Genomic DNA, 25,419 nt, shown 5'->3' with positions numbered 1-25,419 from the left:
GTTAACTTGTAACTACTCTGCTACTCTGCTTTGATCCAAGTGATGGCATTCTAGTTGTCCTGCAAACCCTACATAAAAAATGTTAGCTTGCTTCACAGAGTCCCAATGTACATCTAAGTTGTACAGTGTCCTAGACAGAAACTTGTTTTCAAATCCTTTTAGAGGATACTAAGTTGGCTTTTTTTATATGAATATATATAAATTAAATACTTTTTATATACATCAAAATAGAATATGCATATTCATTTTTATATATCTATGGTGTATTAAAGAAAAAGATAACTTAAAATTGAAAAGTACTGCCTTCAAGCTATGGAATACTCTTATTTTTTTTCTTAACCTGTAGAAGTTTATTGTTGTGCAGAAGCCCAAAACTCAAAGCATTTGTCTGCAAACAACCATTTTTGACACAACAGAAATTACATATATGCACAAAAGCTGCTATAGAAGGACCTTCAGTTAACATCTAGTCCTTATTAACCAGTTTTCCACTACCTGCTTCAGAGATCCTTCATCTGCTTTCAAAATGTTCCTTTCTTCAGGTTTTCTCTGCAATAATGATGAGTGATTTAATGTTCCTCCCCACTCTAGAGATCTAAGTGCTGAGCCTTCTAACTGTGCAGGCAGCGTAATATTTGATTATTATTCCACTGTTGTAGATTACAGAAACTGAACTAATTAGAATACTGAGATGAAAAGCATGTGAATTAGACCAAGGACCCACACAGCCAACTTACCTTTTTATTGGGGCATCTCCTGTCTGCTCATCCACATAATCTCTTTTCAACTCTTCAGGTACATCACTGTCACTGTCATACTCTTGATATGCACTTTTTTCTTGTTCATCTGATTCATACTGGTAACAAAAAAAAAAAAAAAGTAAAAAATAAATTGACTACCAAGATTACTACCATTATTTTTCTTATAATATTATCACTCATTTAATATTGCACTTTGGTCGCTTTTTGGCTTTTACCTTGACTGGGATCCAAATAACTTTGCTGGTTGAAAGACTGCTGTCAATGTTCTTTAAAAATGCAAGAGGCAAATTATATTATGTTGATTAGGTAAATACCTGCATTTCAGCTACCAATAATTTGTGTTGCTTTCTAGCTGATGTATAAAGTACCCACATATTTGAGCTTTTATTATTTTGTTATAATCTGAAAAAAAACAGTAATAAATCCTCAAAATTCATCCACACAGTGGCAGTAAAAAAAAAAAGGAAAAACACCTGGCACTGCATAATAGTTAATTATTATTGCAAGAAGAACTAAACTATTGCTTCACAAAAAATACTTCTTTATACTGTATACATTTAATTAAGAAAACAACCCAATACCAAAAAAATAACTTGCAGTTATGCAGAATGCACCTGCACTTGAAGGGAGACACTTTTCCTTAACACATACACTGCTTTAAAGTCACTTTATCCACAGAGTGACACAGGCAACGCACTCTGGTTCCGGGATCCTTAAGAAATAGCAGGCAAAACACACTAGGACCTGTATTTTTTTCAGTCACACATGCCTTGGCCCCAAGGTTGCTTAGAGTTTTCAAGGCTAGCACTGTGAAAGCACTATGTACAAAAGCAAGAACCCCACAGTAGAAACAAATTCAACACAAAACCAGCTCAGGTGGAAAAAAGAGAATGTAGTATGAGACACACAAAAGAAATGTTCAGACCAATAGAATTCCCAGACAAAATATCTGCATCATGAACATTTTAAACAAAGGAAAGCTGTAAAGAAAGCAGCTAGTTTATTTCAAAAATGAGCTGAGGACAGCCTTGACTAAGGACAAAAAGAACCACAGTTTATCTAACTTGACTGGGACATTAGCACAAAGAATTAGCACCACTTATTATGCATTAGCATATAATAAATGACGTGATGATTCAATTAAAATCCAGTGACAGTAAAATGATAAATTGACCACAAATTTTTAACTACAGTTCACATTGATGTAAGAATCTATCAGTTGACATTAATGAACTGTCTTAATATCATAGAATAGGAGGGATTTAGAGATTTTTTTTTTTTAACATGGAAAAACACTTTTATTAAGTCCTCTCAATCTAATGCAATTAATGATCTGGAACAGCTATTTATGAGATAAATGCATTTGTATTTTAAAGTATGCATTAAATAACAACTATTAAATAGTGACCTCAATCTGAAGAGACCTTATAAATCTATTTTGAATATACACAGTCTGCAGTAAAGTTTTGAAGTGCTAAAATAATTCAGGTATCTTGTAGCAATAATGAGGTAAAGTGTTAAGGCAATCCACTCAAACCAACCCACAAGAAGCTGTAAGATTCATCAAAGTTGAAGAGTGTTACAATACTGGAAGTTAACTGTGGCACAACAGACATTTGAAGAAGCTACAGAAAAGGGACATAAAACATCTCACCAAAACTCAAGATACAAAGCTGAGCTAATTGGGTCCAGGGGCCCCATTCTGCAACATCTAAGCACTTAAAAAGACTTTAAAATTCTCAAAAGAAATCCTGAGAAGTCTTCCCACCCTACAGATAAACTGTATATTAAATGTTTATGTCCTTATCGTGCTACTTCTTTCTACATTTGGCAACATGCCTATATTCTCTGGAAACAAAATTTTGTAACCTCCATCAGAAATAATTCCAATTTTCAGTGCTAAAATGTCCCTCCACCTTAATTGGTCAGTCACTGAAACACAAAACCTTAGTAAAAATTTTATCCTGCGTTATTTAAGCAGGTTTTTTATCTTTCTGTGTAAAGAATAACAAAATAGGTGTACCTTCTACCTCTTAAACAGGAGTTCTTTCTGTGTCAGCACTTTGGAACAGACAGCTGTGAAACATTAAAGGTTAATGGCTTAAGAAATTGGCAATTTGCAAGAGCAGCAGGTGCTCTGCTGAGGCCAGGTTTGCACAGCCAACTGTGTGCTGGCAAAACCTCTGATCTCCATAAGACAGAAGAGGTGCACACCCACCACCAAAGGATGACCATGAAAAACCAGCCTTTGTTTAGCAACAAGCCATTTTCTGACCCAAATACGGAAAAAGGTCAGTAATAAACAGATCCTGCAAGGCAGAATAATGCTTTTTATCATGACAATGTCTCCTTCCCATGAGGAGGTATTCACATAAGCCTTAAGGTATTCACCCCTTCTGATAAAGCATAATTGGCTCAACTAAGCCAGGTCAAACAGCAATCAAGTTATTTAGAAGGGGCCACAAACCACCAAAGACCCCCAAAATGCCCCCAGACTCATTTCTGCAGCCTTCCACCAGAGGACTGCACACAATCCACCGTGTTGCAGCAGCCAAAAACACCCCTCCAGTGGAGGTACCTGGCTGCTCTCCCCTGAACATGAATATCTATTAACCCAGTGAACTTTCATGTTTGGTGGTTTCCCTCAGCCCCAACAGATCAAGATTGTGGCCATCAGTTTGACCAGCAGACACTGAAATTGTAAAAACCAAGTCCCAGTTAGATCCAGGAGTTGTATTATCTTTCCACTATCTACTCTTACCTTTTCCTTCTTTTTTCTTTGTATATTTCATTAAGTTATATCTTGATACTTTTATATTGCTCTATTACTGTAGATAACAACATGCTAGATAAAATGGCTACATACCTCATTTCCACTGAAACCAAGTTGTTCTAAAATAAACCTGGCATATGTACATACGTACATATGTATGTATAAACACCAATCATTCAGTGTTGTTTCACTCTAATCCATCCCAAAGGATCTATTAACAAGTACCTCACTTACCCTGCCTCTGGGACAGAAATGCAGAGAGGAGACTAAAAATGTCAAAAGGGAAAGTAGGACAGTCATCTGTAAAGTACAGTCACCTCAGTCATAAAATACCTTCTCTTCCAGTACCAGCCCTGGGAGATATCCTGTACACAAGTTAATTAACTTGCTCTGTGCCTCCATTCAGAGAGACAAATTTCTGTCTGTTTTACACTTGTGTTTTGTAGCTCATGCAGGTTTCAGAGTGCCAGTAAGACCTGCAGGACCACTACTTCTCTCATGAGCCTGCAGTCTCTGTGACAGAGGTTCCTTCGAACAATAACAATTCAGTGATTCTGTCTTACTGACAGAAGGCAGCAGTGTGACACTTCACACTGGCAAAAGCCAACAAAACAGTGTCTACAATATGTTCATCAGCATCTGCTACCTAGTTTTTCATCAAACGATTTAATGCTTGCAAAAGCTTAGCACAGAGTAAGACAATGTCTTCTAAATTTTTCTTTGAGCAAGGAGAAACAGATTCTGAAGGTTAAAATGTTAGAAATGGAAAGACTGAAGAAGGTCTGACCTAATTTGTATTCAGAGTTTTCACATCTCATACAAATGTGCAATGAGAAATAAAAACACCTCAGCCTATCCATAGCCAAGAAATGAAGATAATTCTACAAACACTTTCTACAAGTGTAAGTATGCTGCTTACAAGTCCCTAAACAAAAAATATGGGAACAATGCAGACTTTCATTCAGTAGCAGCAACCCAGAAGGTATCAGAGGAGTTTGAAATCACTAAGCAGCAATTATTCTTTTTTGTTTTAAGATGTTATCCAGCCTCAGTAGCACAAGTTAAGCCCAAGAAAACATTACTCTTCAAAGGCTTAAGCAAAAACATTATAATGTAGCATTTAAGAAAATGGTACAAAGTTTTACATTGAAACACATTTGATCACTGATACATTTTGACAGACTTCTAAAAAAAACCCACACAGTTATTGTTCAGTTTTATAGAAGAACTCACAATAAAGAGAGTGTCCTGAACATTTTAATTACAACTAAAAATGATGTAACAAACATCAGGAAATCCATGGCAAATCACATTTGAGCAAACAAATACAACAAAAAGAGCAACCCACAACGATTCCTTCCTATGAAGCCGGAAAGCAAGTCCTAAAATGATAAAATTACCTCCACAAAGAAAGCTAACTTAAACCCCTGGAAAAATACTAATTTAGGTGGAACATGCCTTGCTAACCTTCAGGAATGTTTGACTTCAATGGAAAAGAAGTACTGATTCAGTGCAAAGCAAAGTGAACTTTAAACAGAATGCCTGGCTTTCTGGCATTTTTAAAAGCAAAGCAGCACAGTACTGCAGGCAACAGATTCTTGTACTAAGGCACTTTACCATCATTGCCTCACAAAATAAATCATCATTTACTGAAAGCACTATTTGCCTTTTTTTTTTTTTTTTTTGTTTTTTCCTGAAAGATTCCATACCCCATTGGAAGCTAACACATCTTCTGTCTCATCATCCTTGCTGTCGGCCTGAATTTCGAAGGGGTTTCCCCCGGCGCAGTACTGCTCGAACAGCGTCACCGCTGATGAAGCTGCAGAGGCTGGCTGCTTACTCGGCGACACCGACGGGGAACGCGACTGCTCCATGAACTTAAATTCCTACCAACAGAAATAAATCACGTTTTCATCGGGCATTTCCAATATTATTATGACTCCAGTTCCATAAAAACAAAGGATAACAACAAACTTGTAGACAATTAACTTTTAGCCAAATTTGCTGCTTATTTAAGCATGCTTTTCACGCTGGCTCAAGTTAACCTTGAAAGTGACAACCTTAGGCTGCTTGTCTTTGTACTTTTAGAAGTTTTCGGCCACAACATGCAATACTACATCTGCATTCTGAAAGCATTTACTGTCTAAAACTAGGTGAAAACTAATTGTGGTTTTTATTTCACAGATATAAGGAGATAAAAAAATACTTAAATTTTATCCAAAAATGCAGTTTTCTTTACACAATTTACCTAGTAATTTAATAAAGCCGAAATTTTCTTGTTGATATTTGATTTTTTAAAAGTTGTCAAGATTTTTTACTTCTCAAACCCACTGCATTTCTGATCACTAGATGAGTACACAAACTTTTGCAAGTATATGGACCAAGCAGAATCCAAAAGGCATGTTTTTTTTACTTTTTTTCCCTAACAAAACACAACTTATCTCAGATGACATACCATTTTTATCAATTAAACTCTAGCTATTGATATTCATAATGGTAAAATGTACATTTTCATTTAACTAAAGGTTCAAAGATTAAAACACATGCAGCTAAAAGGACTACAATGTAAGATTTCTGTTTGCTTAACCAAATCAGTAACTTTCTCCCAGTTTCTGCTACTCCAGTCCCTTAAGCAGTATGTACAGATTTATAATCCCATTTCTCTATTAAAAATATTATTTCTTTTGCTCCTGGATGCTGCTGAGGGTCCTCCCTCCCTTCCCCTCAATACTTTTAGTGACCCCGTAGCCTATTGCTTACTTCTACAGTTAACTCCACAGAGGTTGCAAAATGATCTTGCTTAACATTGCTGTGCTAAAATATTTCTGAACTTCAGTTATAGCTTTAATCACAGGCACCATGTTTTATTTGGCAAAACAAGTTAATTTCATCCACCACATACTAAAAATAAAAAAAAAATCACTTCAGATGATTAGAAGGTAAGTACAGTGATTACTTGCTTTCAGTTGGACTTCACCACAGAAGAATATTTTTTTTCCTGTCCAAATGAGGCTGTATGACCTATGTTTCCAGAAACAGATGCCAAGTTGGTACAAGCTAGTGAGTGCTCATGCAACTACCTTCAGGCACTCATGTTTTAGCATCTTACTGTCAGACACATAATTCAGAAATTAAAAACAGACATATTAACAGTACATTGAAACTAACATTACATTGAGGCTAACATTATGCTTAAAACTCTAGCATCTTCCATAAAAACCTCTGCCTGCCTGAAACAGAAACACTACTGTTTCAAAACCATTTGACTCTTAAGTTTCTAATATCATGAAGTAAAACTAAGGAGCTTTTAGAAGCAATTAAAAACATTTGTACAGTAGTTCATGGATCTTACTACTTCTTAGAACACCGTGACTCTTAGTTATTAAATATTAATATATTTGTATATTTTATGCATAGAACGTACATGAAGCTGCAAAATACTAAAGCTTGATTTAACAGGACAAAGTTCCCAGGTCTCATTCTCCAAAAACATTCTAAGTTCCTCAAGACGGGTTCTGAAACACAAATGAATACTTTTAATTGGCAGAAAGAGTAAATCACAAAATTGGCAATTACTTCACTTCTGCAGTGAAGTAATTCTAAAACTGTACAAAAAGTTACACTTTAAAACAAGTATTTAAGCAATTCTTCCAACCGACTCAAAAGCTGTGACTACCAAAGCAGTGTATTTTTTATGACACCTCTGCAGAAAGATATTCTTTGAGATTGTCTCCAAAATTTATAAACTAATTATTTTAGTCAAAACCATAATAAATTATAGAGGGACGCCTACAATTATGCAGAAATACTGGATCTTTTTCCTCTGTAAACCGTAGAAAGCAATATAATATACACAAACACTCCACTAGCAGCACAACAGCTTCTGAGAGCCACATAAGACAGGTATTTCTTTCAAACAGGCTGAAGCCAACAGAGAGCAAAGGGAATTGGAAAGAAATAATATTCTACAGACATACCAACCTTTCAAAGAAAAAACTTAAATGGCTATTAGTCTCTAATTTTCTTCATAGCTTAATTTTACTTTGGTATCAGTAATACAGTAATAAGGAAAAGCAATCAAGCCATTACATCTCTGCATTCCTTCTGTTGTTTTTCATCACTAGAAAAACTTCCACTCTGTCATAAGCAGAAACATCTTTGATAAAGAAAAAAAATTTGCCACATAAATGAAACATATAGGAAAAGACAGCAATGAATGTTTTTTGGAATCACACTGCTCTATCTTTTCCTCTTAATATAGGGCATATTGTTTTGTTTAACAAGTAACAGTTGGCAGATTATGCACAGGGTTTCTAATTAGGCAATAAAATATTCTAGGAATACCACAACTTCAATAATGAACTACAAGCACCACTAAAATTAAGATTTGCTTGCCACAATGAGATAAGCAATGTGTTGAATTGTGACTACAGTTTGCTGTGTTTATTTAAATTCCCAAGTTAAACACAAATAGACTTTAAGTGCTATTTTCAGGGCATTGAGCACCCATAGCTTGCAGATCTTCTCACAGTAAAGTCAACAGAAACAACAGACAGAGATGCTGTGAAAACCAGCATTAGAGATTAAAAGTCTTTGTGAGGGAGACTGAGGGGAGAGTCATAGAAAAGCAAACATTCCAAAGCCACACAACAGGTTTTGTAGCATTTAGAATCTGAAACCAAGGCTCTGACAGATTACTTAAACAAACGTTCTTAATTTTTACCAGCATATACATTTAGAAAGGGGAACGCGTGAAGACCTGCTGCATTCATTCTCTGAAAAGCTGAAGTGATCAGACACACCTTTTTACAAGTGTATCAGTACAAAGTAAATTGCATTTCAAAAATCCTCTTATTGATGCTCTTTGCCAAAAGCCCATTCTGATTTATCAGAACAATCAGCTTGCACTCAAAAAAAAGGCTTCCTGTATGCTCTAGTACTATGTTCTCTTCTATGTTTTTTGAATCACACAGCCAATTACTTTCAATATTTTCTCTATGTTGGCAGTTCTCCATAACACCACACTGCCCAGGAGGCCACGTATGTCAAACTACACAAAGAACTGATTACTCCTGGACTCTAAGCATTTCAGCTCTGTGTAGCTTTCATGTACTAATGAATCCTTAAAAGTATCCTACTTTTTTTTTCCCCCTCCAATTAAATACCCAAGAGAAGTGAAAGCCACATTAGCTTGATCTGAAAAGGTAAGATGCTTAAAGCTTTATATAAAACAACCTAGGGGATACAGCTGTGAGACAGGTTTTTTATGGTTTTCCTTCTGAGAATGAAAACATCAGCCAATTAATCTTCACAATACCCTTGCAGCATGAAACACGTAGAAAGTATTAAAAGGTTTCATATAATTTAATTCATGTCAGTAAATATTTATTTTCACAAGAATTACATTATCTTAAAAAACACAAGTTATTACAAAAAATTACTATTTCTATACATATTCCAGCAGTGTTCCTTAACCTTTATTTTACTCAAAGATAATTCAGAAAATTAGCCTATGATTACTTAAACTGTTAAACATACACAGGACTGTAACAGTCAAAATTATATTTACTTAACCCAACAAGGCACTATGTGATAAGTCAGTGTTAAAAGATGGTTAGGTAGACCAAAATCAGTTCATGAAATTCTGTCTAGGATTCAGAAAAATTTCAAGAAATAAAAATAGGTGGCATCTCCTGACAAGACATAATGTGGATCTGATTAAGGCTCAAGTTTTTCAGACAACTGGAACTGAGGTCTTCATCGAATGACAAGAAAGAATTCCTAGCTACAAACTACCAAAGCTGGAAGAAATTCCAAACCACATTCTCATCTTCTGAATTTAGACACTGTTTCATGTCCTCCTTGCCCTAATTTTCATACTTCATGGATTTTAGGCAGAAAGCCTCAGACTTTTCAAATGGCTCTGGATATATTAGTTGTATGACAGCTCCCAAACAAGAGGACAACAGACCAAGACTAGGAAAGTAAGCATTTCCTAGAACATGGAAGGCTGTATTTCTTCTCATATCTTCCTAGCTTTTACACACAGAAAGAACATAATGCTAGACAACTAGAATTAAAAAGGTGTCAATCACACAAATCAAAACATTTCTAAAATCAAGACAAGTAAAACAAACAAATAGACAAGTCTTGATGCTGTTATAGCCATATATCATATCTGAGTCCAGAGAATGCCTGTCCATGACAATACATGACTGGCCTCATGTGATAAGACAATAGAGCTGACTGAAATATAATTACATCCTGCCAATGAACAAGCCGTGAAGACACAACTCAAAAGGATAGACTCAGTTCTAAATATCTTACTTGATTCAAGACAGAATTGCATATTGAAAAAACACTTCATAGTCATGAGTCTTCTCATGATGTCATAGTCATGATGAGTCTTCTTAAGCAATAGCATAGAAAAAGAAGACAAAATTTTGCTACAAAGTATGGACTTCAGAGGCATTCCCTCTCAGGATGCCAGGAGACAAGAGGCAACCTAAAAAACTACTGAAATTCTACATTAAAAAGTTGTTCATCTTTATGACTTGCCTGTTACAATTACAGTTTTCCACAAACACAGTGGAAGTGAAGGCTTCTCTATCCTCTCCCTTTCTCCAGGGCTCAAAGCCTTTTTCTCATCAGGAAACATACTCTACAGTCAATCTCAATGCAGGAACATTATGCAGTGGAATTCCTTTGGAAAGAATTTACCCAACAATAATAAATGTCATTAGAATAATGTACTGCAAATATAATAGTCTCACCTGTGGTATGTTTTGAAATAGTTAACACTTTGTTTTCTGATAGATTCTTGCAAAACTTCAGACTTACTGCCACAAAATTCTTCTCCAACCTGCATCAGCCTAGAGTAATAAAACAAAGTTTAGACATATTTATTGATTTCTTAATACTGCTGTTCTAACTGTGAGTGTAGATGTATCTTCATAAACACAGAGTACTAATGTTACATTGCACTGTTAAGGTTGTATTCCACAAAAGTTCATGCCTCATTTTCCTTCAAATCCTATCATTGTGTGCCGTACACATAGAGACAAAGAGCCATAAGCAAAATAAATGTATTTTTGAGAGCCCGCTACACAGGGCAAGCTGTCAGTTCACAGTCTCAATCTTATTTTATTCCCAAAAAAGAAGGATATAATATTGTACAGGTTGGCAGTATCACATCATTTTTCTGCTTGACTCAGACCCCCTTTAAAAGCTCTTAGAAAAAAAAATTGCTAGACCTGCATATACCTTATCTTAAAAGCAGACAATACTGAAATCATATCACACTTAAGAAGCAAAGCAGTTCTTGCTACCTCCCCTAAATAGATCCTCATAAGCTCTCACATATAGAAGAATTGCTCTTCAAGCTATCAGCACACTTGAATGAAATTGGCATCAAAATGCAAATATCAGCCTTCACCAACAGAGCTCATTTGTGGACATGTACTTAAAGGTCTTACAACCACACCAGCATACCTGCTGATAACATCAAGTACAAATATGAAGTCATCGTATTTGAAGTTAGACAGATCTGTTCCCAGAAGATATGTTTTCACTTTCAGTTGAACATCCTACAAAACACAAACAAGCTTTTGTATACTTAGTACACTGAAAACAAAAAGTGAAGGCTTGGATGCCTCGTTCATTAACACTTGTTGGTTGCTTGCAGTTAAAAATTCTTTCTTTGAAATTTAGAAGAGAATTCCATCTTCTGTAACATGGGTAATTTCTCTAAAACAATTTTATAATCAGCTTCTTTAGCACTTTGTAAAACAGATAGAGTCAATCCTAGATGCTTTATTGTCAGTGCAAAAACAGAAGTCGGCTTTTTCATTATACATTTTGGGTGACACCGCACACCAAACTGATCCAGCAATCGCAGCAGGAATACTAAGAAACCAGTCAAGTTCACAAGGCTCCAGGTTCTCCAGAGCTATGGTTATACCAGAAATATAAAGCAGTACACAGAGAAAAGCACGTGAGAAGAAAAGAGATTGTGTGAGAGCACACAGGTTGAAAGAAATGGGATCAGACAAAAAGTCCTATTACTATGTTTTGGTATCTTGACTGAGTTTGGAAGCATTGCAATCACTGAGTCATAGAAATTATATTTCTGTGGTCACTTTAAAAAAGTCCCTTTAAAAAAAATCTGGAGACATTTCTTTAAGAACATTAGTATAAATATAACCATAATTAATACTGGAGAGGTGGAAGGGGGGGAATAAATACTTAGAGGGAAACAAAATTCAAAACCCATACCTGCCATATTCGTGAAAGCCCATGTTCCAATTTCTTTTTTACATAGTTGCGGTCAAAACTGTTCTCTTCAGTTCCAATCACATTGTTGCCATCTGAAACTTCAGGTTAAAGGCATTTTAAGTATTTCCAAAAGCTTTGAAAGTTATCCTACACAGAATTACACTTCCTTAGCTATTGCCATATTATTGATTATGCTCACTCCAGAAGAATTACTTTGCTCTAAACTTTTGAACAGAAATTAATAATGCACATATTAAATATATAAGCATTACATGCAAATGCAGACAAGGAGAGTTCCATCACCTGCATACCAAACACCTGTCCCCACAGTGCTCCTTGGGTAGTAATGTACTGCAAGGATCACAGTGAGAGCTCATCCTAACTGACCCTTGCAGTTCTTCATTACTAGGCTTCACAGCTTTTTCCAGACAAACTCCTGGCTTAGCTTCACCTTCCTTAGAAAAAAGAGCAATTTTTCATGTCTAATTTTGTTGTCTACTGAAGAAGAGCCCAGAAACATAAACTATGTACATATGTCCTCCATTTGTCAGCATCGTGAAATTTTTGTCAACAATGTAAGTGTTCTTTCCTTGTCATGCCTTGCCCTGAATCCAGACCTTGCAGTCTAGATGACTATCATGTAAATATTGTGAGCACCTTACTAAAGAGGCCAGTAAGGAATGGGAGGCTGGATACAAGATTTTTATCAGCCTTTTCAGATGTATGCAGGACAGACCCTGCAGCATTGTCTGGACTACCACATATTTAAGAGAATGAAAGAAAAAACATCCACTAATAGGAATTGTTATGACTTGTATCAGACACTGGCAATTCAATTAAACCAAAACAGCAATAGAGCACAGCAGTCTGACCATGTTTTGATTGTATCTCCTTCAGATCATCCAGTGCTCACTGTCAAGTGAGCAGTTTCCTTCTGTAACAATCACCAATTATAAATAGCACTTAGCAGTGCCTCATTCTCCCAGTCCTAGGCCAGACTCTTTGTAAGTAGAACAGTGTCATGTACATCATCCTTCTCCTCATCGACCATCTGGTTTCCAATTTGAACCTTTCCAGAGTATGTTTCTCAGAACAAGAACTATTGCCTATTATAAAAAATACTTATATAAGCTTAACAGGAGCAACAAAAATATTATATCTTCTACATCTGTACCTCCATTTAAATTCAGAAAACAGATTATGAATACTGAGATGGATGCTGGCCTTACTTGATTTCTTTCAGATAGAGCCATAAGGTGTGGCTGGACATGTTATTAAATTGTGAACTTTATCTAACACTGAGAAAGCTTTATTTGTAAACTAGGGATTACAGCAGTGAACACACAAACACTACCAAGAACTACTGGCAATTTAGTTGAGTTAGTGTGCCCACAAGGCTGGAACTCAAGAACACAGAAGCAGCACAATAACCAGCCAGAATGTAAAAGTTCCAGTACTGTGAACTGAATAACTCCTCGTCAAAATTAAAAAACATAATAAAATACAGTACAGAATTTGGGTTTATATTAGGGATATTCATTTTTCAAGGTTGCAAATGTGCATTCAACTTTTTCTTGTGTTAAGACAGTGAGACTGTTTTTGCAGGTTAACTGAGAATCTACCCTAATAACTCAAAATGAGATGATAAGAGGCTGTTTTATGTGCAAACAAGACCTAAACTTAATTCTATACTGTATCTACTGTTGCAGGGCATGCAAAAAATGTTCCTTAGGAAAGAAAAATAATAGAACAAATATTACCCACTGCCTACATAAATCATAATTTACTAATTGTACCTAAATATGCTCATCTTCTGAAAGTAATAATTCTGACAAATTCATTTTCCTGATCTTCCATGGAAGATTAAATGAAACACAAACCGAAACAATCTAAGAATCTAATTTCTATGAACAGAAAACCTCTAAGTGGATTTAACCTTTCCTGGACTATCAAGGAAACAAAACCAGCAATCTTAGCCAGAGCACACTCTGTGTGTTTCTGCAACCTCCTCTCTTCTGAACTTCTGCAGACTCAAGGCAATGCTAAACAAAGCAGTGTCTTTGACCTGTTCTCTAGATTAAGACCATAGTCCCTGTACTCCCAAACTGCCATTCATGAAGGAATGGTTGGACAGACACTGCAATATAGATGTTATTGTTCACTAAAATAATCAATGGAATATTCTCTCTCTGTCAGTCTCCCAATGCTCTTGGATTATGGGCAGTCATGCTAAGAGGTCTTGTTTCCAGTCTTCTAATGAACTGCACTGCAGCTAATTTCACAAATGCAAACACATTAACTTAGGATAATTTCCTTGAAAATCAAGGACTGCAAAAGTGTATACACATTTTGCATTGAAGAATTTGAAACAGGCAGAGAACACATATATTCATAACTACACATAAAAAGAAGGATCAAAACCACCCAGGAGTTATTATTTTAGATGCCTGATTTAAATACAGTGATTCTTCAGGTTTTTCGGTATTTCTCAAAATTCAAAAAGGCAGCTTTCAGTAATAACAAAAGGTTTTTGTTTAATCCCTGCATGATAGAGGAAAGCAAAAAAAAAGGACTCAATCAAATCTCTGTCTTCTAGCTTCACTCTTTGAATACTAAGCAGGTCTTGCACAGAATTTACACAGTACTATAAAGGAAACATTTTAAAAATTAAAATGGTTGAAATTGAATTTACATCCTACATAATTTTCTTCTCTCTTTTCTTTGAATATTTTACAGATACTAGAGCTGTTACCAACTTTTACTCCTAGGACTACACATGTGAAATCAGAAGTTTAAATGCTGTAGTGATCATTTTACCACTCACTTTCAGGTCTTCTGTTAAGTCATTGTCTCACAAACACATGTAAATTACATCAACATCACAGTAAATTCCATGCTATGAAACCAGGCAAGCCCTCCCACAAACAGTTGTGACTTGGAAGATCACTTTGCTTTGAGCAGGGAAAACAAAAATTATCTGCATAGATCCCTTTAAAATTCATTTTCTGTTTGATTCTTTACTAAAAACATAAACAATGCTCTGACCACAACAAACAGTGTAATGGAAAATTTTCCACTTAAAGTAGTTTAAGTGGTTTATTTTGAGGGATGAAATCCAGTATTACAGCAATTTGCTGTTTAGCGTACAAACAACAAAATCATAGACCAAGTAGTAGTTCATTAAATATGACATATAGATAAAAACGACATTCATTTCACGTTACGTTGATAATTTTAGTTCACTAATTTTATGTTCAGCTTGATTAAACAAGTTCTACATATACTTAATTCTGTCTTTCCAAGGACTTCTTTTGTATAAGTTTCACTACTAAAATACAAAGAGCTTTATTTATAATGTCTTTCAAGTCCAGCTTCTCACTTCTACAGTTGTACTTGTGCCCTAAGATCAAGAGTCCCTTGACACATTTAAGGCACTTTCTAAGAGTGTTGAGATTAACTGGGACAATACTGGGACAGCCATGAGTTCCCAAAACTATAAAAGCCAGATATGGTGGTACACCTACTGCTCCAGTCTGTGGGGCTTATATGAAGAACAATTTCAGCATAATCTCCTGAAGTGCCTCCCTGGTTCCCTCTGACATACATGCCCATTCTACAGGAATTTTACTCTTTGACTTTACCACATATCACAGCCATCAAATCAGTAAGTATGAAATGAGAATTCCCAGTACAGTTTCAATAATTACTGTAGAATAAGCAATGAGTTTTAGAAAAACAACAACCAGTAGATATTTACAGTCCCTCTGAAATTAAACTGTACTTCTAAAATTCCCTTCTGTGTGCTTTATCATTGCTGAAGTATTTGAAAAAGTGATTCAGCAGATCACTACATTTCAGTTGTACATTACATTACATTCAGTTGTACATTACATTAAAGCCATAACTCCAGAAAATTAAAAACTGAGTGACAGAAGGCCAGTAGTTAACATACCAAAACACTCTGGCATGCATTTAAAAGCAGTGTGTCTAAAATTATGCATCTGACTGTATAAATGACCTTATTAGGCTTAATGGCTCCTGTAAAAGGCTTTAGAGTGCAGATTGTTTTCTTTCCTCAGGATGTCACAAGTAACGACTCTGAGGGGAGCTAGTTCTGTAAGTGCACATGTGGCTGAATTAGGAGTCTACTGTGACCATTTGTCCATTAAGTAAGTTCTTTATGGTACCTGCATGATTTTACATCTGCAAAAATCACAGCAAGATGGACACAAGAGAAGAAACTGTAACTATCTTATTTAAATTGTAAATGTAAAAATATTGAGAATGGGCAATTCAATCAAAACTCTAGAATCTTTCTTCATACCACACAACAAAAGCAAATATTTCAACTCTAAATTTTACATCTGATACAGCTATAAAAACTTTCAACTCAAGCAATGGCTTTAACTCAAAAAACAGCTCCAGCAATCCAAAATAATTTTTTAACTAAAAAAGAAATTTCTTTTATGATTTTTTTTTTTAAGATTCAACATAAAAGGGAAGGACATTTCCCTAAGCACTGTTTAAAATAAAATTATTTATATCTGCAAGACTGGCACATACAAATATTCATTAAAAAAATAATCTTATTCTGGAGAGTAAAAAAATCCAGTGAGTGCTTTAGTCCTTACTGCACACTATCAACAAAAATGCTGAAGGCACTGGGGCAAGACCACAAAGATACCAACACATAAATTAATAACTTGAGCTTAAGTTATTTCCAAATATCAGAAGTTTTGTTCCCAGAGGTTTCTTACCAGAAGACACAACTGCTGCCTCATCTTGGTCATGGTTCTCATGCCACTGCATCGTTCGGTAGTAACTGAGCATGACTTCCCAGAGGGCTTTGCAGAGATCAGCAAGGCATGGAATGTAGCTGTCTGATGTGATGTGCTACAGAACAACAAACAGCATTGGGAAACTTCAAAATGGTGTTCATTTTTTGCTGCAGCAACACAAACCATAAGAAACTCTTCAAATTTATATAGCAGAGCTGACATACATCAGTTTCATTTTCAATGTATTTTAAGAAGTGACAGATTCCTGATTTTAGTCAACTAATCAAATGCTGTCCAAAAGTACAAAGTTTTTGTTAGCATCTTCTTTTTAATTTCCTCAATTGGCCTGTATGCTAACTGCCTCTTACATTTATTTTACAGTGACACAGACGTAGAAGTAAGGCCATCTCACTACCAGAGGGATGCAGCTACCCTGTGTGTCAGTTCAGGGACACAGACCTTTGTACTGCAGTGCTACAGAGAAGCCTTCCTGGCAAATACCCCACTGGGTTGAATGAGCTCTAAAGTAGTAGTTAAAAAAAAGGCAACTTGCTGATTCAGCAATTTTCTCTACTAACTCATATTATTCTTCCTGTATTTCAGGGATTTTAGTATCTAAAATCTAAAGTTTTCTCGTGCAAATCACTATACTTGAACACATACTGACTTTCAGGTGGACAGGAAGAAAGGATTACTTACTAAATACCAAGATAATTCAATTTAAACTAAGGAAACAACTGAATTTCTTTGAGCTTATACTAGAATAAAGAAAATCAAAACTTGAGACTGAAGCAGCAAAACTTTGCCCTGCTCCAGAAATATTCAAAAAGAGAAAACATGTAAAAGCATGGCATATTGCTAAGAAAAGAAAGACTCAACAAAGAATCAGTGACCCTGAGCAGACAGGCACTTTCATAAATGCTTAAGAATTTCTGAAAATATTACTCATTTTTAAAAGATTCACATTATTATAAAATTCAGTATCTTGACTTCCAAATAGATGCAAACATACCAAAGAAAAAAGCCACTACAATGGAAAGCTAGACAAGTTCATTTTGACAGATTTTCAGAAACACAGAGCAGCATACCTACCTCAAAAAGAATACTTCAATTTTATATGACTTCCCTTGCTTAATTAGAGTAAGTACTCCATAACCCTTTACATGTTAAGGGCATCCTGGCTTAACAGCATTGGCAGCCTGAAGAAGGTTCTCACTTGAACTAAACTAAGAGGGCTCATATTTCAGTCTTGAACAATTTATTCCTCAACAACTGAGTGTATGAGATGAAAACCTGCTGTTTTTTCTACAGGAAGTTAGAAACTGAATTGCTATGATAGCTCATCTTATTTAGCAACCTGTTCTCACAAATGCATTACAACAGGCAACAACCAACACTGAACAGCATAGTAAGAGACCAAAATTTCCCATCTGAAGCCTGTTCCTAAATATCTAATGGTTACCAAGATAGTAAAGAAAAATTTAAAAAGTAAATTTCAATGCAATTGCAGCAATATTCACAAGTAGAATAAAGTACCAAATCTGAGTACCTTTATACAGAATGCCAGATATTGTAGGGTCACATTAACTTAAGCATCATGTCATTAAGACTTTGCATAAGTAAAGACTAACAGAAATAATGAGGTAATAATTTTGTAACCAAGCAGTTAAAGCCACCCTCTTTATGTATTAAAAATGTGGTATTTCCAAGTACCTGAAAGATTCCTCCACACACTCAAGTATAAGGATAAACAGCAGCACACACCCTGGATTTTAGAACTGGTCAGAAGCAGCTCAGTAGTAGCTTGTAAGTGTAAATAAGTGGGCTTAGTATCATTAGTATTAGCAAGGAATGGGAAATAAACTGAAGGACATACAGAAGTATAAAAAAAAAACAAAACAAAAAAAAACTGGAAGAAAAGTTCATTAGAAACTAAGAAACAGAAATAAAACCACGCTCTGAAGGCTTATAGCAGAAAGATGAAAGGACTGCAGTTTGGAGAACAAAGATCGGAGTTTGCTGGCTTTCTGCAATTAGAATTCATCTCAGTGAAGTGAAAATACCAACTACCCAGAAACTCACTCATTATATTCATGAATACTTAAGGCAATTATTCCCACTAAATTTATTTTGCTTATCACACTTTTATTTATATGAAGGCCCTTAGATAATGTAAACTTTTTAAGTCAAAGAGGCACCTCTTTAAAATGAAATGGTTTACAATGCAGATGTGTTGATTACTAGTGGCAGCTACATGATCCCAGGAGATAAGAGAAGTGAAAGAACAGAAAATGGATCAGAATATGAACTTTAATCTCCTTGTGACTGCATTTCAATTTAATAAATTGCAACTGATGGGTGGGTCCTTAAGTTGATGAAGTATGATGAGAGCTTCGTCTGTGACTGAAACAAACATCCTAAAGAACATTCAAGACAGAAACATAATTTCAAATGGTAATTCTACATTAGAACCACCTGAAATATCTCACATACTTCTTCCCCATCACTGAAATTTTAGAAAATTTCTCAGGGTGTAACAGTAAAATCCCAAGTGAAAATATTAAAAGAGTGAATTAAAAATTTGTACATTCATTCTAAAAACATTACAAAATACACAAGAAACCACATTTAACATTTGTAGTACAGAAAAATATATGTATATTCCCAGCCCATGATCTGCCTATCGTCAGGCTTTCTCATCTCAGTATTATAGCTGTCCCTTATCCTGGTATCAAAAGCACAAAACTAAATGTGAGAATGAAAAGTGAATGATACAAAGTCAGGAATAATGGGAAGATACAATTAAATTGGAATCTTTACAAGAATTCTTACAGAAATGCAGTATCAGAGAAATTGTGAATACTAGCTAAATGCACTGGAATGAAGTTCAAAGATAATACTTATTCCAAAACTAGTATATCATACTGAAGACACACATTTTGAAATGTTGGTCTTTGTTTGTTAGATGGAGTGGACAAAATCTCCAAGGTGCTAAAATTTGGTGCAATCAAATTCAACATTAAGTTATGACTAACAAATAGCTCAAATAGTCATAAGCTGTATTAAGAAACTAGAGTAGCTATAGAGTTAACAAATGAGTCCCTCCTGACAAAAGGTACACCTACAACAGTGAAAAAATTCACATTAAAAACAATACATATAAGCAAGAATTACATACTGTACAGAGGTCTTTGTACTGTAACTTCTGGAACTTGGTGTCTGTGTTTCCTGCACACAGCTCCACATACCCAAGGACTACTTGAAACACAGTGTTGTGAATGGCTTGGGTGAAGTGCATATGTAACTGGTCCATTGCTGTCTGAAAGAAATGGAGTAACATAAAACCAAACAGTAAAATTCAATTTGTTATCTGCCATAATCTTTTAGCCATCATCTTTTAACATGGATCTTTTCAGCACTGAACACTTGTTAAGCCTGTCCTCCAATCTCTGTCTCAAAAATACTGAACACAGATCTTGGCATTACTACAATATGGTCACATAAAAGAGTTTAGATATTGCAAGTAAAATCAGTTTCCTCCACCATCTTCCCTCTTTACCTTTTTTTGTACACTGTCACTAGTAAATATTATTATAACACAGCTAATTATAGAATTTACTCACTCATTTACCCTCCTCCCAATTGTTCATAACACATCAAAAATAAATGAGTTGGGATTCATGCTCTTTCTCCCACTGGGAAAACTGCTAAGTACATCAAAAATATTTCCTTTGCAATCATTAAAATTAAAAGCACAAAGTCTTCATCCACTTGCCAGAGTGAAGAATCCACAGTACAATTAACCATTAAATAAAGGCATGCACATCATATAAATAAATTTCCTATAAAATTCCTCTTTTTGGTAGGAAAAAACAACATTTGTTTTTTGAAAAAAAAGACTACCTTTTCTAGGAAAAAGTAATATGTACTAAGGACTAATGATTATGTAACATATTAGTTTGCCATAATAATGTCTGAGTTTCAGGTCAGGATGCTTCCCAAGTGTCCCTGTTCTTAATGAATTGTATGTAACATTATTCTATTTCAGAAACTGAATTTTCTCATTGTTTTCACATACATGTCATCAGCAGATTTGAAAGTGTTCAGTTTCACTACTTCCTATTTGACATTTTTAGCTACCAACAAGAGCTGAGAACTCAATTACTCCACAAGGAAAGAAGAAGCAATTCTGCTTAAATCCTATTGAAACAGCCAATCTCCTATAGCTAGTCCTAACCTGAATTAGCTAAAGAAAACAGAATGACAAATGAAATAATGAAAAGTACTGAAGATACTGAAGGACCTTGACATTTTGTTTACTGAGAAGAGGTTAATATGGGAAAGATTTGAATAAAAATGCAACTAAATTATTTTTAGGACAAGTTCAAAATGCATACTTTACTAGTAAGAAAAAAAATGCCAAAACCAAGTCACTCTATAATGGAAAAAAGCAAGCCAAAGCATGCAGTAACAAATAACACTTTTGTTTTGTCAGAAACTTCATTCCTCTTCAACAAATAACTGCCTTTCTCAACATGTCATGTGCTTGAAATGCAGTGAATGCATTGTACCTATTTTTCTTCAGTAAATAAGAAACTGAATACAGTGCACTAAAAAAATCTTGTCCCCTGATTTTAAGTTGCAGTCTTTAGGCATTCCAATAGCTCTGCACATTAACAAAGTATGGGAAGATAAATCCACTTCTATCCTATTGCAGAGCTGCACTGGTTTTACAGCCAAGCCAGGAAAAAAAGAACCCAACTTTGCTAGAAAGGTTCTAATTAGAAAGATGCAAAACAAACAAAGCTTTAAAACAAACACAAGAAAGGCAATCTTATATCAGATATGCTCCTGAAATCTGGAAAGAGCATTAAGAAAAGCCAAGCATAATAAAAAATTATTTGGGTTCTTGTCCTGTCTTCACCAGGGGACACGTGCTTTGACTTGATCTTTAGCAACTGAAGCTTTCTGGGGGAATCTTTTCCCTAAGTAAATCAATCCCTGTTACACTGGAACCATCACATTCAGCCTGTATTATGAGCCCTGATCACTGACAGAACATGTCTCCAAGACTTTCATGTCTCCTTATCCCCCCTACTTCACAGGACCTTGATATTAGTTGCCATACTTCATACCTTCATACTGGTTGATTGCCTTCTCAGAGAAACAAACCAGTATGAAGCCTCAAGACAGAGCACCCAACAGAAGAGAACTGTGTCCTACAGGAGAACCTAGGTCTACTCTTATATAGACAGAAAGGGCTCTAGGCACACACAGATGTAACTTTCAGGACATGTTCACAGTATGTGTTTGACATGCCATGGGATGTACTTTACTGCAAAAATCAATCTCCTCACATGTTCCACTGTCATCATGTTAACAGTACAATATAAAATGGAAATACTCAAGGCACAGGTAGTGCACAACCCAGAAAAGCAGATCTAGCTATAAAAAACAGTATTCATATCACCAAATAGAATGAATAGTGCAAACAGCAGTATAAACAGAGCTGAAATATGCAACTTTTACTGCTATGATCTCTCCAAAAAACTACAGGTTGCAATAACACACAGCTTTCCTTTAGCAAGTACTGTTAAATTACATGAGCATTATAAAAACCTTTGTATACATATATTTGGCAAGATCCATCAGCATTAGTGTGCTGGTTTTGGCTGGCATAGAGTTAATTTTCTTCACAGTAGCTGCTCTGGGACATGGGGCTGTGTTTTTGATTTGTGCTGCAAACAGTGTTGATAATTCAGGGATGTTTTAGCCATTGCTGAGCACAGCTTACAGGGTCAAGGTCTTTTGTGCTCCTCACCCCAACCCTCCAGAGGGGGCTGGGGGTGCATAAGGAGTTGGGAGGAGACACAGCCAGGACAGCTGACCCCAACTGAGCAAAGGTATATTCCATAACATGTGGTGTCATGCTTAGTAATAAAAGCTGGGGCAAGAAGGAAGAACAGGGGGATGTATGGAGTGATAAAGTTTGTCTTCACAAGTCACTGTTACACATGATGGAGTCCTGCTGTCCTGGGGATGACTGAACACCTGCCTGCCCTCTGACTTTGCCATCACACCAAGGAGGAGGAAGCGAGCAGCTGTGTGGGGCTTAGCTGACACCTGGGATTAAATCACAACAACTAGGAAAATAAATTACCATCACAGTACTCAAAGCTTCATGCTGTTACATGACTATTCTTTGTGACTTTCTTAGAAGGTAAGTACTAACCTGTGTTTTTCCAAGCAGCTTGTAAGCTTGCTGAACCTTTGTATAATGATTGATATCAAAATTCTTGCATATTTTGGAAAGCGCTACGTCCAATTGTTCCTATAAAAATTGAAGAAAAAAATGCATTAAACAATAAAAAAAAAACAGGTCAAGTAATACATTACTTAAACAACAACAAGTGAGGAAGATGTTTATTTAAACAGTGTGATAATTATGGTTGTAAAGTAACTAAGACTGTGTGTGACTGGACTTTTCTGAGGTGCTTAAGGGTCAGTTCTGACAGTGTAAGTACTTCAGTGTCAGCCAAAGAGTTCCACCACTCCCAAGAACAAGCAAGAACTCTGCAGTCAAATTCAAAGTGATGTTTACTTTGAGAAGGCCAGGAACATCAATATGGGAAAGCTGGGATTTCTAAGCTGGTCTACTTCCACCCCTAAGAAAAAACAGATCTGCGGGTTTCAGCTCAATCAATTCCATTACAGACTTCTTAACCCTCTGACTGCATCTCTTAAATGGAACTAACACTGCCTGAATTTGAAGTTCATTGGCAAGACAGCCATTTATAGAATACTATATCAGCACAACAATCAGTACCTGAGAGAATAAAAAAGAAAGGAGACACACAAATACAGGTTCTGCCAGCAGAGCTGTGTCTGAGCATACTGAACAGCTCTGCAGAAAATGAAGTTCACCTACTATGTAAACTAAGTGAAAAAACAACTTCAATAGGATCATGTATTTTATGACTAATAAAGCTTTCAAGAATTTGACTACATAGCTTAATGACATAATTCTCATGTAGACACTGCGATATATTCAGATACACAACCTAATCCTATTTTTTTTCAACCAACAATAAATAAAAACAGAATGAATCAATAACATAACATACACAGTTAACAAATATTTTCTTTCCTTGCTAAATATTTAAACCATTTCAATTCTTATTATTTAATGATCTTGCAATACAGTCTTTCTCTTAATAATAGAAATCACAGTAGATGGGTGTTCAGCCTGTTATGTACTTTTACTTAATCCATTGAAAAGTTTTCATTAATTACATCATTAGCCACAAAATATTTTTGGTGCTAATCCTAGAGATTTCGTGGGGGTTGTTCATTGTACTTTCTTCCCTAAGCTAAATGGTAAAAGGACAAGTAACCTAAAGACTCAGAACTTCTCTAAAACATTACTCAGCCATTTGAATTTCAGACATATACAGATTTTTTTAAAAAATTCTTTCTCTTGTTTCTTGCAGAGCACCTGTACAAAGAAAAAAACAGGGATATCAAACTGCCCATGAACACAGCTATTAAACAGAGAACATTAATCTTTTCTGTTACATTTTTCAATAGTTCCTTCCACTAAAGCCATCTTGCATTTGTAAAAACCATCATTGTATGTAACTTAGTGTAAAAGTAAGATCTATATATAAACCTAAATTTAAAAAAATATTAAAAAAAGGAAAAAGGAATGCACTTAAGTAAAGGCACTCAACTGGAATTCCTAACTAGCAGAATATTATTCTATATTAATTAGACCATGTATTTTTCAGCAATACTCCATGGACCCCAGGTTGACTTCATGTTTCATGACCCCATGATGTTTCTTCCATGTGCACGGGCATAACTCCAGTAAAAAATAAGATAGTTTCACAGGAAGAAAGTAAGATATTTTTATAAATTCACAAGTAATAAATAAAAATCTTGAATGTGATTATTTAGCTGTGAATTGCTTTCATCAACCAATATGGCACATTTTATCATATTTTGATAAGATCAGAATTTGCTCTTCAAAGCTGTTACTGGAAGGAAGTAAAAATGCATGTCTCCTTTTAAGCAACATCAGTATTTGCTCACAAGGGAAAAATGAGTGCTCACTCTCACACAGCCTGTGTTAGAGTGGTAAGAAAACAGACATTCCACCAGCTTTTGTGAACCAGATATGGTCTGAATAAAGTACTGTCAGAGAAAGACTAAAGGAACAAAAAAAAGCTTTGCGCATAAAAGCTGAAGTACAAAGACATAACTGAAGGAAATTGACAAAATTTTAATTTTACAGTGAATTAAATAACAAGGTATGATAAAACACGTGCTAGTCTGACTTTCTGAAGAGCATGTGACAACGGGTGTAGACAGCTGCTCAAATAGCTGATTCAGGTTCCTGCTAAACATTACATATGTATGCATTACATACATCACATACACATTATACATACCTACATTGTTAGACTTCCTACAAAAAGCTTGCTAAGTTCCAGCTCAAAATTACCTAGTAGTGGAGTTTAAAGCATTCCCTCTTTTTACCCCACCAGTTTCCAGGAAGACACTTAACATTTTATATTCCTTTGCTTTTGTGATGCTATCTACCAACTTAAACCAACCTTAGTCTCATCCTTCACAGCTATTCAAGTCTTATTTCCTGCAGCTTAGCACAGTCCTATCCAGCAGTTTCCAGCTTGCTAACCTCTAAAATTCCATGCGAAACTGTGATCTCTTGTACAGCTTATCCAAACCTACTGGCTTGCTATTAATTTTCTTTTCACAACTGTTTAGAAGCTCAATACTTCAAATGTTATGTACTTCTTTAATTTGACTGCTC

The 25,419-nt window shown here is 35.4% G+C and overlaps 1 protein-coding gene across 1 annotated transcript in view; it reads right to left on the bottom strand.

The window, feature by feature from the left end:
* The window catches only part of VPS50 (VPS50 subunit of EARP/GARPII complex), an 80,554-nt gene that overhangs the window by 31,374 nt on the left and 23,761 nt on the right, over positions 1-25,419 (bottom strand). Inside the window, exons 11-19 of the mRNA XM_066553399.1 lie at positions 22,819-22,917; positions 19,765-19,905; positions 16,566-16,701; positions 11,809-11,906; positions 11,026-11,120; positions 10,308-10,406; positions 6,959-7,049; positions 5,244-5,420; positions 738-856 (exon numbers count right to left, since the gene is read on the bottom strand). Coding sequence (XP_066409496.1) covers positions 738-856; positions 5,244-5,420; positions 6,959-7,049; positions 10,308-10,406; positions 11,026-11,120; positions 11,809-11,906; positions 16,566-16,701; positions 19,765-19,905; positions 22,819-22,917 — 1,055 coding nt within the window. The remainder of the gene's footprint in view (positions 1-737; positions 857-5,243; positions 5,421-6,958; positions 7,050-10,307; positions 10,407-11,025; positions 11,121-11,808; positions 11,907-16,565; positions 16,702-19,764; positions 19,906-22,818; positions 22,918-25,419) is intronic.

The sequence above is a fragment of the Molothrus aeneus genome, chromosome 1, assembly GCF_037042795.1.
Source record: "Molothrus aeneus isolate 106 chromosome 1, BPBGC_Maene_1.0, whole genome shotgun sequence".
Taxonomy (NCBI): domain Eukaryota; kingdom Metazoa; phylum Chordata; class Aves; order Passeriformes; family Icteridae; genus Molothrus; species Molothrus aeneus.
The sequence above is the reverse complement of the archived record's forward strand: the minus strand, read 5'-3'. Positions and strand labels throughout refer to the sequence as shown.